At 52.5% G+C, this 12,838-nt stretch overlaps 1 protein-coding gene across 19 annotated transcripts in view; it reads left to right on the top strand.

Moving 5' to 3' along the window:
• The window catches only part of PTPRF (protein tyrosine phosphatase receptor type F), a 92,644-nt gene that overhangs the window by 54,273 nt on the left and 25,533 nt on the right, over positions 1 to 12,838 (top strand). For all 19 annotated transcript variants that reach the window (XM_053575893.1, XM_053575898.1, XM_053575907.1 and 16 more), the window contains 4 exons: positions 5,153 to 5,422; positions 7,312 to 7,893; positions 8,064 to 8,200; positions 8,635 to 8,779. In XM_053575893.1, the coding sequence (XP_053431868.1) occupies positions 5,153 to 5,422; positions 7,312 to 7,893; positions 8,064 to 8,200; positions 8,635 to 8,779 (1,134 nt within the window). The remainder of the gene's footprint in view (positions 1 to 5,152; positions 5,423 to 7,311; positions 7,894 to 8,063; positions 8,201 to 8,634; positions 8,780 to 12,838) is intronic.

Genomic DNA, 12,838 nt, shown 5'->3' on the forward strand with positions numbered 1-12,838 from the left:
GCCCCTCTGCTTGAGCCTCTCAGCCAGCTCTGAGGTCTTTCTGAGGGTAGAATGCCAGCCAGCTAACATTCCTTAACCCAGTGCTGGGCATTCAGACGCTAGTTGCTTGTACCTAGGGCAACTGAACAGTCAGTTGCAACTTAACAAAGTCCACATAGGAGCCTAAAGATGGCCCCTGGCTCAGCTGCAGACTGGGAAGGGCTTTTTGGAGAATTCTCAAGCCAGTTCCAGAGCAGCCCCATTCACGCACCCCGTCAGAGGAGGTACACGTGTGCATTGAGCTTTGGGGGTTCAAGGCAGAAGCAGGCTGTGCCCGGAGAGCAGACCCAGGCCACCTGGTTCCCTCAGCTTTGTTCTTTATGATTTGAGTTTCCTCCATGAGGGAGAAGGAGTTAGTTAGGGTGAGAGCTGCAGCCTGGGCTCACATATCAGCCCTGACCATTCATCCATATGCACTCCTGAGCTCTGGGGCATTTCAGTTACACCATTTTGCTGAGCAGGCAGATCTGCCACAGTGTCCAGAAAACAGGCATCAGCAGAGACAGCCCAGCCCACTGCCACTCCCCTCACACCCCTTCCCCCAGCCTTGTCCCTTCTCTTCCCCCACCCCACCCCCGCCCTGTGGTCCCACCCAAAATGAGCACATACACAAATATTTAACGGGAAAGCAGAAATGAGTTTCTAAATATTCTGGGGGGATTTGCTGGGTTGGTAATTTGTTTGGTGCTGATAATTGCATCTTACATTTTTCCAGCTTTACTTAAAACTGTGTGCCTGGTGCGCTGGCATTTAATTACTGCTCTGCGGCAGCCACAAGGTTATTTATTAAAGAGTTATTTTATCTTGATACAGTGGATCCTGTCCCTCGTCCCCTCCTTAATGTTGTGTTATTTTCATCAGAGAAATTTCCGGGAGTGAATGCAGATTGCGGGGCTGCCTCCCCCTGCGATTAGGCTGTCACTCCATTGAATGCTGATGCCTCCGGGTGCCGCACCGCCCTATTACAGGGGGTTGTCAGCGCAAATAATTAGACTTAAAAGTTACAGCTGAAATATAATCCAGAAATGGCAGGGCCTGTTTTGGAAATTGTCTATAAAACGTCAGCACTAAGGATGCACAGGGAAAGGTAATAGACCAGCATTGTTGGAGCCTAAGATTAGACCCTAAGTGCATTTTTCCCAGCTCTAGTTTTTCCTTCCCTGCTGTTGTTTCTGTCAATAGACTGAGTCCAGAGCCAGTTCTGCTCCTTTTGGAGGCCTTGCACCTGAAACAGCTGAAAGAGGCTGGTTGGGGTTGCTGCAGAGAGGCGCCAGCCACTCCTGCCTGTAGGTGATGGGGTGGCTGTCCAGGCAGGACTAAGGATGCAGGGCCCTGTTGGCACTCAGAAAACCAGGAGGTTATCCCTTGCCTCTCTTTCACTTGTCTGTCCTCTGTGGATGTACCTGACTCCATCACGTCGTGGGGAAGATCTATCTGAGCTGCAGGAAACTGAGCTCCAGAATTCTTTGCATGTGGCTGAAGCTCCATGTCCTTGTGAAAGGGTGAACGTGGTACACCTGTGAACCTCTGGGTTGAGGCCAGTGCCTTGTGTTGGAGATGACCTTAAGGGTCACATCTGACTTCCCATACTCGTCCCTAGCTCCTGGAGTTCTCCTTCCTCCTGCACCAAAGAGAAGAAAAATAAAAACTCTTGTTAGTTCCTAAAGGACCTTCTTTTCCTTACAGTGGCTGGAAGAACGACCACTAGGGCTGACCCACAAGGTCTGCCTTTTGGCCTGAGGACCCTGTCCTCCGGGGACTATTTGGGGGCAAAGTCCAGTGGAGTTTCTGGGCTGCTGAGGTTGGAGCTCAAGGTACACTTGTCAAGGCCCTCTACTTCCTTTTGCTGGAGCTCTTTGTTCTGGCACCAGGGACTTGGTCAGGCCCCAGGATTCTACCACTGACTAGGGTCAAGCTTACAGCTGTGACCTCTCCCCTGGCACAGGCTCTTAAGTCCCAACTGTATGCCAACTAGAGTAGCATCTTCTGCCAGACTTAGCTAACCCAGAAGCTTCATCTCTGAGCTTTCTGGGTCTCTTTTGAGCCCTGGCTGATAGGCTCAAAACGGTATAAGGTTTTCATCACACAGACCTTCTACTACCCATATAGACTTGGGCATATTTCTAAAAGTCTCAGTCTTAAAAGAGTTTCTTGCCTATACTGTGAGGTGGTAGCATCTACAGCATGGAACCCTCCGGTACCTGGTAGGTTGTCAAGAATGGTTTCCCTTCCTTGAACCCATTTTGATGCCCATGAATGAGGAGGTGAGGCACCCATTGGCTGAGAGGACAAAAGATCTGGTCAGTTAAGGTTATTCCTCTGCCATGGGCCTCTCCCTTTCTTGGCAGGCCTGAGCCTGGCCTGCATGCACACCTGCTTATGTGCGCCTGTGTGCCCATCGCCTGTGCCCGAGGCCCATCTCAGGAGCCAGGGAGTACCTATACCACCAGACTGGGCAGTGGTCCTGTCTGCCTCCTGGCCTCACCTTGTGACACTTGGGGAAAGTGCTCAGAGTCCTCAGAGTTGCTGTGGGGCATTTGCCAGTCATGCCCCAGGATCCACCTGTTCTCTGCCATGAGAACTACTGTGTCTGTGACATTCTGTCACCATCAATGTTGAATCCTGGCATTAGAACAGATGACAGAAACCAAATCATACCCAAGCATAAGCAAAACAAGGAAACTCTTGTATTACAAAAATAAAAAATGCAGAAGTAGCTTTGGTACTGGACAGGGCTGCAGGCAGATATTTGTGCAGTTTGGCCAGGCATGTGTCTGTCTGTGTCCTCTATCTGCTGTCTCTCTATGCCTTTGTTTTCAAACAGCTTATCTGTGGTTCTCAACCTTCCTAATTACTGCGTTGTTACAAATGGAAAAAGGGTTGCAACACACAGGTTGAGAACCTCTGTTCTGTGTTGGGAAAGGTGTTCCCCTGCCTCTGTAAGCCTCTGGGCTTCAGGTCAGTGCCAGTGCTACTAGCTGCCCTAGTAGAGGAAGTTGCTTTTGTAGTAATTTTTGCAAAAGCCTGAAGGCTGTTTCTTGTTAGCCAGATCTGGGTTACACACACACACCCATACCAAGAATGGGGCTAGAAGTGATTCCCCTAAAGAAAATGAGGATGCTGGGCGGCGCCTGTAGCTCAGTGGGTAGGGCGTCGGCCCCATATACCAAGGGTGCCGGGTTCAAACCCAGCCCCGGCCGAACTGCAACAACAAAAATAATAGCTGGGCGTTGTGGCAGACACCTATAGTCCCAGCTACTGGGGAGGCTGAGGCAGGAGAATCCTCTAAAGCCCAGGAGTTGGAGGTTGCTGTGAGCAGTGTGATGCCATGGCACTCTACGAAGGGCGATAAAGTGAGACTCTTTCTCTACAAAAAAAAAAAAAAAAGAAAATGATGATGCTGATTCTAGAAGGCAGAACACTGGGTGTCCACAAGACATTCTGATGCTCCACGTGAGCCTAGGAACACAGACCTAGCCCATGGCACCAGTCATGCCTGGCCTCTTCTGGGGACTGCCAGCATTTGGGTTCTGTCTGGAGGACCTGGAGTGAGGCAGGCTGTGGAAGGAGGTGGAGTGAGTGCTAAGGAAAGGAGGGCTTTGTGTACCCCTGGGGAGCCACGTAGGAGCTTGTTATGCAGGGGAGTGATGTGATGAGGTTCGTTCCAGCTGTTTATGGGGGGCAGAGGATCACAAGGCAGGAGGACCAGTGAAGAACCCATTGCAGTGGGAAAGGTGGGTGGATGGCTTGGACTTTGTTGGTAGTTGCTATGTGTTCTGAGAGAAATAAGTGGGTTCAAAAGATACATTAGGCAGCAGCATTAATGGGACCTGGTAACTTGGGGATGTCTTATCTCTGGGCCTTGGTTTTGACTCCTGTCCAAGGAGGTCAGAGATTGGACCAAGTGGTCTCTGCAGTTGCACCCAGCTCTGACTCTGAGATTTGGTGCTGTCAGTATAGTGGGGGTGCTTCTGATGTAGTGGCATGGGTCCTCTGCATGGCTGGGCTCCCTAGCAAGGGTCCTCAGAGACCAGCACACCCAGCAGTCCCCTTGGGTCACTTAGCCTTGCTGCCTGCCTTCTCCTGCCCTGTGAGTCAGGGTGCCCATGTAAGACACACTCCACCTCTGCCCACCAGCTGCATGCCCCATCTGCACACCAAGCATGCCTGCCCACGGCCAGGTCTTATCCCTCCCTCCTTCTGCATGCTCCTGTGCCTGTGCCAAGTTTGCAAGTTCGGCGGGGTAGGGGTTCTAGGCTGTACCCTAGGCTGAAAAGCCCAGAACAACTTCTGGCCAGGGTCATCCAAGGCAGGAGGTCGTGGCCAGGCACAGCCACTCTTCCCCCCCTTAAGATCCTTGCTCACTGGCGCAGAAAGCCATCTGTTCAGCGCCCTCATCATGTTACTGCCATCATCATGCCCATCCTGCCCGCGGACCACGTGACCCTGGCCCGCCCGACCCCTTGTCCCTGACCAGCCCTCCTGAGGGTGGCCCTTCCTCTTGGATTTCAGGCTGTGCCCTGAGCAGGCTGAGGCCCTGACAGGTGGTCATGCTGTCATCCTTATCTCTTCCTCTCAGGCCCCAGCCTGGAGGTGGAGGCAGTGACTCCAGAAAAAGTGGCTGTGTCACTCCTAGACTGAGAACTACAGCAGCCCTGCTCAGAGGACCTATGCCCTTGGGCCTGAATTTCTCTCAATGGTACCCCTGGACACTCAGTGGTGGTTGGTCAAGAGCACACAGAGGTGGGCTCTGAAAGACAACCTGGGTTGTGGCTCTGACGAGGCCTGGACCTTGTACTGAATCCCAGTGTGAGCCTGGGCAGATGGGAGAGACTTCTGGGCCTTAGTTTCCTAGGCTGTAAAATGGGAGCTTTGTTGCAAGATCACTCACTGAGTAAGATATTGAATTCCAGAAAATCCCTGGGTTTGAGGCCTAGTTCTAGCCCCAGAGTGGGATGGGAGATGGCCAGCTGGGGCCCAGGGATGCCACCCCACCTATCTCTTTTGAGTGTGGGTTTGGCTCTGACAAGAGGGGCTTCCTGGATGAGGAAGGAACTTCCATGCACTGCGTGTTCTGCTCAGCCTATGAGTGTCTCTCTCCCTCCTCCCACAGTGCGCCGTGTGGCTCCTCGTTTCTCCATCCCTCCCAGCAGCCAGGAGGTGATGCCAGGCGGCAGTGTGAATCTGACATGTGTGGCAGTGGGTGCACCCATGCCCTATGTGAAGTGGATGATGGGGGCTGAAGAGCTCACCAAGGAGGATGAAATGCCAGTTGGTCGCAACGTGCTGGAGCTCAGCAATGTCATGCGTTCCGCCAACTACACCTGTGTGGCCATCTCCTCACTGGGCATGATTGAGGCCACAGCCCAGGTCACAGTGAAAGGTGAGTGTGACGGGTGCCTGCGGGGCCAGTGTCCTCCCTGATCCTAGGGCCTGTGGCAGGTGAGTGTGAGCTGGCTTCTGTGGGCACAGGCATGGCCGATGTATTGTTACCCTCTCTTGAGTGCCCTGGCCTGGGTCCTCCCAGCCCTTAGAGGGAAGGAGGGGTTTCTGTTTTTAGTAGCCCTAAGGATAGGTAGTAGCTCACACATATTGAGTTCCTTAGCAGATCTTATGCTGGTAGGCACAGTTTGTTTAGTCTTTGTATTATATAAGCGAGATAGATGCTCTTAGTATCCCCATGTTACAAATGGGGGAACCAAGACACAGAGAAGCTATATCACTTGCCCAGGTCACACAGAGGTAAATGAGAGAGCAGGGCCTTGAACCCTAGGTAGTCTGAATCCACAACCCACCCCCTCAAGTACTATGTCGTCCTAGACTTGGTTTAACAGCTTCTCAGCAAAAAGGATGTGATTAAAATAGTAGCCAGCCAAGGGGGAGAAATGGGTTCTTTCTGTCCCAGACCCTAGGGACAAGCCCATGTAGATCATAGGTATATAACACGTATGACTCCTTCCTGGTTTTTCTTTCTTCACTCTCACCTCCCTCTGATCTGTCCTGCATGCTGCAACTCAAGCGATCTTTCTAAAATGCAGATCAGGACCATGTCACTCCCTTTAAGAAAGGGAGAAACACCTTTCAGTGGCTTCCTGCTGTGGCCTCCTAAACTAGTAGCCTCTTGCCCTTGGCATGCCTGGCTGCAAGGACACACCCTGTTCTGTTTGCTTCACTCCTTGCCCCTCCCATCACTGGGTCCATGTCCCTGTCCAGGCCTCAACTCTGAGGCTTTCCTTCCTTGATGACCCCATTCAAGTCCCTGGATTTTTCTCCACCTCAGCATCCTGCTTCCTGTTGTCCTTGTATGTGCCAGAATCATGATTATCATCACCTCATTCATTGATGCTCTCTTGAACTGTGCTATACACTCCATGAGAGCAGAAATGTGACCATGCGGCATTGTGACCCTGACCCCAGCACAGTGCTTGGCACTTAGTAAGTGCTTAATAATTATTTGTTGAATTATTGTCTATGGACCTAGGACTACTTAAGTTTGAGCCAAGCCATAAGATCTGTGGGTCTAGCAGCCCCACCACTTCTAAAATCCAGGGCCAGTTCCTTAAGAAGCATCTTCCCCCCACCCCATGCCTTGTCACACATACTTGCCACCAGGTATGTGCAATGAGCTGCAGAGGCAGGTATCTGCCACCCAGCCCCAGTGCAATCCATTTATGTGAGACCTTGAAGGCCACTTCAAGGCCCACCTTTGGGTTTGTTAAATGAGTCACGTGGGCTTATGTAAGGATCCAGTGAGTACCAGCAGTGATGTACATGCATATCTAAATGCCCACAGGTCCCGGGGGCATGGACATACCTGGCCATTGTCTTCCACTAGATGCCTGGTGCCTTCAGAAGCCACCCATAAGGGTTAGGCACAGTGGCTCACACCTGTAATCCTAGCACTGTGGGAGGCCGAGGTGGGTGGATTACTTGAGCTCATGAGTTTGAGACCAACCTGAGCAAAAGTGAGATCTCATCTCTACTAAAAATAGAAGAAGTGAGGCAATAGGATCGCATCAGCCCAAGAGTTTGAGGTTGCTGTAAGCTATGACACTATGGCGCTCTACCCAGGGCAATAGCTTGAGGCTCTGTCTCAAAAAAAAAAAAAAAAACTATCATAAGCTTTTTAGGCCATTCTTTAATGGTATGTGGGGGTCAGCCACACTCTGGTGACCAAATCCAAATCAACTGCCCTTGGATAGTCCCCAAGGATAGGGCTGGTTCCTGGGCTCTTGAGCTCAGGCAGTCCTGAGTCTTACTCTCTGTCCCCAGCTCTGCCAAAGCCTCCAATTGATCTTGTGGTGACAGAGACGACTGCTACCAGTGTCACCTTGACCTGGGACTCTGGGAATGCAGAGCCTGTGTCCTACTACGGCATCCAGTACCGGGCAGCGGGCACAGAGGGCCCTTTCCAAGAGGTGGATGGTGTGGCCACCACCCGCTACAGCATTGGTGGCCTTAGCCCTTTCTCAGAATATGCCTTCCGTGTATTGGCAGTGAACAGCATTGGGCGAGGGCCACCAAGTGAGGCAGTGCGGGCACGCACAGGGGAGCAGGCGCCCTCCAGCCCACCACGCCGCGTGCAGGCACGCATGCTGAGCGCCAGCACCATGCTGGTACAGTGGGAGCCACCTGAGGAGCCCAATGGCCTAGTGCGAGGATACCGCATCTACTATACCCCAGACTCCCGCCGCCCCCTGAGTGCCTGGCACAAGCACAACACGGACGCAGGGCTCCTTACCACTGTGGGCAGCCTGCTGCCTGGCATCACCTACAGCCTGCGTGTACTCGCTTTTACTGCTGTGGGCGATGGCCCTCCCAGCCCCACCATGCAGGTCAAGACCCAGCAAGGAGGTAGGTGGGGGCAAGTTGGCTGGACGTGTTCTGTGTTCTGTATTCATGCATCTGTAGAGGTTCTGTAGATGTGTGAGGGTGAGAATCTGCCTTTCCTTGCCTTCTCCCTGGGCACCCCTGCCCTGAGGGCCTTGGTAAGGCTGACAGTGCCTGACGTGGGGGTGTTACAGTGCCTGCACAGCCCGCGGACTTCCATGCTGAGGCCGAGTCGGACACTAGGATCCAGCTCTCATGGCTCCTGCCCCCACAGGAGCGGATCACCAAGTATGAGCTTGTGTACTGGGCAGCAGAGGATGAAGGCGAGCAGGTGAGCCACGGGCAGGGCAAGGTGGAGGGGGCCTCCTGGTCTCTGAGGATCCATGACAGGCTCACTCAGGCAGGCTTTTCTGGATGCTCTGGCTTCTGGTCACATCCTCTAGGCTTTCCGCTGGGGGCTTTGTGCCGCATGTGGCCTATGTGCTGTGTACTCTTTATCACTCCTGTGCTGGGCATAGAGTCCCTCGGGTTGGCCGTAGGTCTCCTAGGCTCTGGCTCATGTGACTGGCAGAGCCCAAAGAGCCCAGGTGGTTTCATGTGGCACCTGTAGTGTGAGCCACGTGGCCTTGTGGTGTGGAGCCAGTCCAGAGCCACAACCTGTCTGGAGGCATCACATTGTAGCCATATAGGGGATGGCTATAGGGGAACAATCTCTGAGTGACCTTTGAGGTCAGAGTGGTCAGTGAATTCTCCCTGCTCTTCCAGCACAAGGTGACCTTCGACCCTGCTGCATCCTACACTCTAGAGGACCTGAAGCCTGACACACTGTACCGCTTCCAGCTGGCTGCCTGCTCAGATTTGGGTGTGGGCGTCTTTACCCCCACCATTGAGGCCCGCACAGCGCAGTCCAGTAAGTGTCTGTGAGGCCACTGTGGGTTACATCTGGGCTGGAACACACATTTCCCCCCCACCCCCCCATACACACCCTTCCTCCTCAGCCAGGTGGGTGGTCAGGTCTGCTGAGCTCTGGGCTGAGCTGTGGGTCTAGACCCTGAGAAAGAGCCAGGTAAGAACCCCCAGTCTGTCTAGGCGGCTGCTACTCCCTGCTTCCTGCCCCACCTTTTGCCCCCATGTCCCACCCTGCCCAGGTGAGTTCTGTCTGTACTCGTCCCTGTCCTCCCCCTTCTGCACCATCACACTAGCTAACTGAGCCATCTGGGGGGCCCGCCATGTCCTCGACCTGCTTTGGCGGCCATCTCCCCTTTCCGTGGCTCCATGTCTCATCTTTACCCATGTTGCCCTCCTCATACCCTCTCCATGAGAATCACCTGTGAACCAGGTAGTCACCTCAAGCCACCTGCACTTGGAATCAGGTCTGTGAGAATGTGATCGACTTTGTGAGCCTCTCCAAATGCCTGCTTGTGGGACCCTGTGGCCATGAGGAGAGTATCTGTGAAGCCGTTTGTGTGGATACTGTATGGCTTTATGTTGCTGTGTCACTGAGGCTTTGATGCTGTGACTGTGAATGTGGCACTACCTGAGAGTGGGTGTGGTCCACATGGACCACCTGGCTGTTTGGCACCTGGATGTGCATGTCAGTCATTTCTAATAGGGCTAAGTCTCTGTGGGTAACTCTAGCCTGAGCCTGTGACCACATCTGTAGATCTCTGTAGCTTTCCAGGTGGCAGACTGAGTGCATATGTGACTCTGAGGGATGTTAGGTGACCTGTGATCACAGACCCACAGTAAGCCACTGTCTGAGATGCTCTGTGGTAACGTAGCCATGGTATGACTGGCTAGACGGCACCATGGGATCAGATGGTGACCACGTGCTAATCACAGACAGCAGTGTCTCTGAAGTGGTCCTTATGCCATGGGACTGTGCATATGTCCCAGTGATGTCAAGAAGTCACGTGCAACCTTGTGTTCGGGGATTTATTTTAGAAGCTTCTGCTGTGCTCCTGCATGGGGGCCGGCCCCATGCTTATTAGTGCAGGGCTGGCTGTGACCAGTAGACATGGCCCCTGCCCACAGAGATTCTAGAAAGTTGAGTGGGTAGACGTTACACCTATAATTACCCGAATGAGCTTTTAATGACATTGATGTAAAGTAGGATGGAAGAGATGAACAGGGTGGAGAGATGATGTGGCAGGACCTACTCTGGGCTAAGGGGTCAAAGAGGCTGTCTTGGGAAGGTGCCAATTGGGCGAACAAGCAGGAGCAAGCAGCACACTAGCCTCGGGCAGGAGGGCATGTAGGCAGGGCCATACTGCTGCCAGAGCCCCATGAAGGGTGGGGCGTTAAGGACAGAGAAAGAGCAGGAGAACTACCAGTGAGAATGGGGAGGGCAGCCTGCAGGGAAGCCAGGAGGCCAGTTAGGAGGCTTTGCAGAAGTCTAGGTAGATAGTGGTGGCCCGGGAGAAGTGGTAGTAATGGAGGGTTTGAGAGCTATCTAGTCACCAAGTGGTCAGGACTTGTTGAGAGAGTAGGGTTGGGGGCTGAAGGAGAGGGAAGCTAAGGTGAATCTTGTTTCTGGTTTGTTCCATCTGGGGGGAGAGTGGTGTCACCCCAGGATAGGAAACAGGGCAGAGGCAGATACAGACTGTACCTGGTTTCAGATGTTATGTGCCACCCGTGTGGTGCTATTCAGCAGGAGGTGCAGGACCTTGAGAAGACTGGAGACAGGAGGGAATTAGGGGAGGGCAGCATCCTGGAGGTTGGAAGAAAGTCTCAAGAAATAGACCAGATGCTACAGCTGCTAGTCAAGAGCACCCAGTGGATCTGGTGAGGTAGGGGGTGGCCCAGAGCTGTCTTGTGTCCTAGGGACTAGTAGTTAAGAGAAGCATGCAGGTGTACTAGGGACTTGCAATTAAGAGAGGCATGCAGGCCGGTGAGGAAGCAACGGCCACAAGCTCAGTCATGGTTGGTAAGTTTAGCTGTGAATGAAGGGACTGCTATAGCTAGAATGGGCTGTGGGGCTGAGGGTTGGATTTTTTTTAAGATGGGAAAACGTTGAGCATATTTGAATGCTGCTGGAAAGAGTTACTGGGAAAAACAACCACAGTAAAGAGGATTAATAACTGGTGGGGCCTTGGGTGGTGGTAGAGAGTAGCACAAAGATGGCAGGATACTGGCCTTGGCAGGTAGCTCCCCTCTCTCTTCATGGGCTGTGAGTGGAGAGGAGAGAATTGGTGTAGCTGCCGGTAGGCTGGCGGGCATGGAAGCGAGAATCGGAGGGAGCTGCTATTGAAAGGCTCCGTTTTCTCTGCGGAGTGAGACACAGGGTCATATGCTGAGAGGAGGAAGGTGAAGGGAGCTATAGGTCTGGGGAGCATGGAGGGGCATGCAGAGATCAGGAGGTGCAAGGCGTTGGGATGTTGGTGAGAGCAGAGTGGGATGGTGGCCCATTGAAACAGACTATGGAGGGTGGGAAGGATGAGGTCAATGGCAGGGTTCCTAGGAGCTGGTGGGCAGATGCAGTACCAAGCGCTTGGAGCCAATGAGCCAGAATGATGGGTCTGTGAAAGCAAGTGGGAGGCCACTGTCCTGGCCATTTTCCCAGTAGTGGCAGTATCCAGGGCATGGCCACACAGCCCTGCAGGGGAGGAGAAAGCCCTAGAGGGGCTCTGGGTGAGCAAGTTACCTGGGTAGATGGTGGGGACAGAACTTGAGATAGAGAGGAAGCCTATACAGTGTAGCAGACTCCACAGTGGGAATGGAGTCTGGAATTGTCAAACACCTACCTCTAAATCCCCATGAGCCTCCTGAGTGAGAGTATCTCTGCCGGGCATTCTCTCCACATCCCAGGGACGTTGGCCTCATTCAGGTCTGGCCTCTAATGTCTGGCTACCTCTGGCTCAGGCACAGGTCAAGCAGCCTTACACTAAACCAGCCATTGGAACCGTTCTTCCTCAGAGGGAAGAGATGTGGCTGCAGCAGTATGGAGCAGTCCCCCGGGAGTGGTTGTGTGTGGCAGGGTGTGGGTTGCTGGCAGTGGAATGGCCACATGCTTGTGCGTGTTGTTTTGTGCCACATGTTTTGTGCAGGACATCATGTACATGGGAGAGACTTCATGTATGAGAGATGTCATCTCAGAACTTCACATGTGTGAGACACTGTGTGACAATGTGTATATGAGATGCTATACGTGATAGTGAGACAGAGGGTGTGTATGGAAGTGTAGGTAAGACAGTGCCTGTGTGTGAGATACTGTGTGACAATGTGTATATGAGATGCTATACGTGATAGTGAGACAGAGGGTGTGTATGGAAGTGTAGGTAAGACAGTGCCTGTGTGTGAGACACTGTGTGACAATGTGTATATGAGATGCTATACGTGATAGTGAGACAGGGTGTGTATGGAAGTGTAGGTAAGACAGTGCCTGTGTGTGAGATACTGTGTGACAATGTGTATATGAGATGCTATACGTGATAGTGAGACAGAGGGTGTGTATGGAAGTGTAGGTAAGATAGTGCCTGTGTGTGAGACACTGTGTGACAATGTGTATATGAGATGCTATATGTGATAGTGAGACAGAGGGTGTGTATGGAAGTGTAGGTAAGACAGTGCCTGTGTGTGACACTGTGTGTGAGACACTGTGTGACAATGTGTATATGAGATGCTATATGTGATAGTGAGACACAGGGTGTGTATGGAAGTGTAGGTAAGACAGTGCCTGTGTGTGACACTGTGAGACACTGTGTGACAATGTGTATATGAGATGCTATATGTGATAGTGAGACACAGGGTGTGTATGGAAGTGTAGGTAAGACAGTGCCTGTGTGAGACACTGTGTGACACTGTGACAGTTGAGTGTTGGGTGTAAGACAGCATGTGAGACTGTGTGTGACAGTGCATGTAAGTGAGACACTGAGTGAGAGATATATGTGTGACTCTTGAGTGTGGGTGTGAGACAGTGTGTAAGAGAGAGAACTGTAGTCCAGAAGGAGTCAGGCTATCCTGGCATCAG

Source organism: Nycticebus coucang, chromosome 22 (assembly GCF_027406575.1).
Source record: "Nycticebus coucang isolate mNycCou1 chromosome 22, mNycCou1.pri, whole genome shotgun sequence".
Classification (NCBI taxonomy): domain Eukaryota; kingdom Metazoa; phylum Chordata; class Mammalia; order Primates; family Lorisidae; genus Nycticebus; species Nycticebus coucang.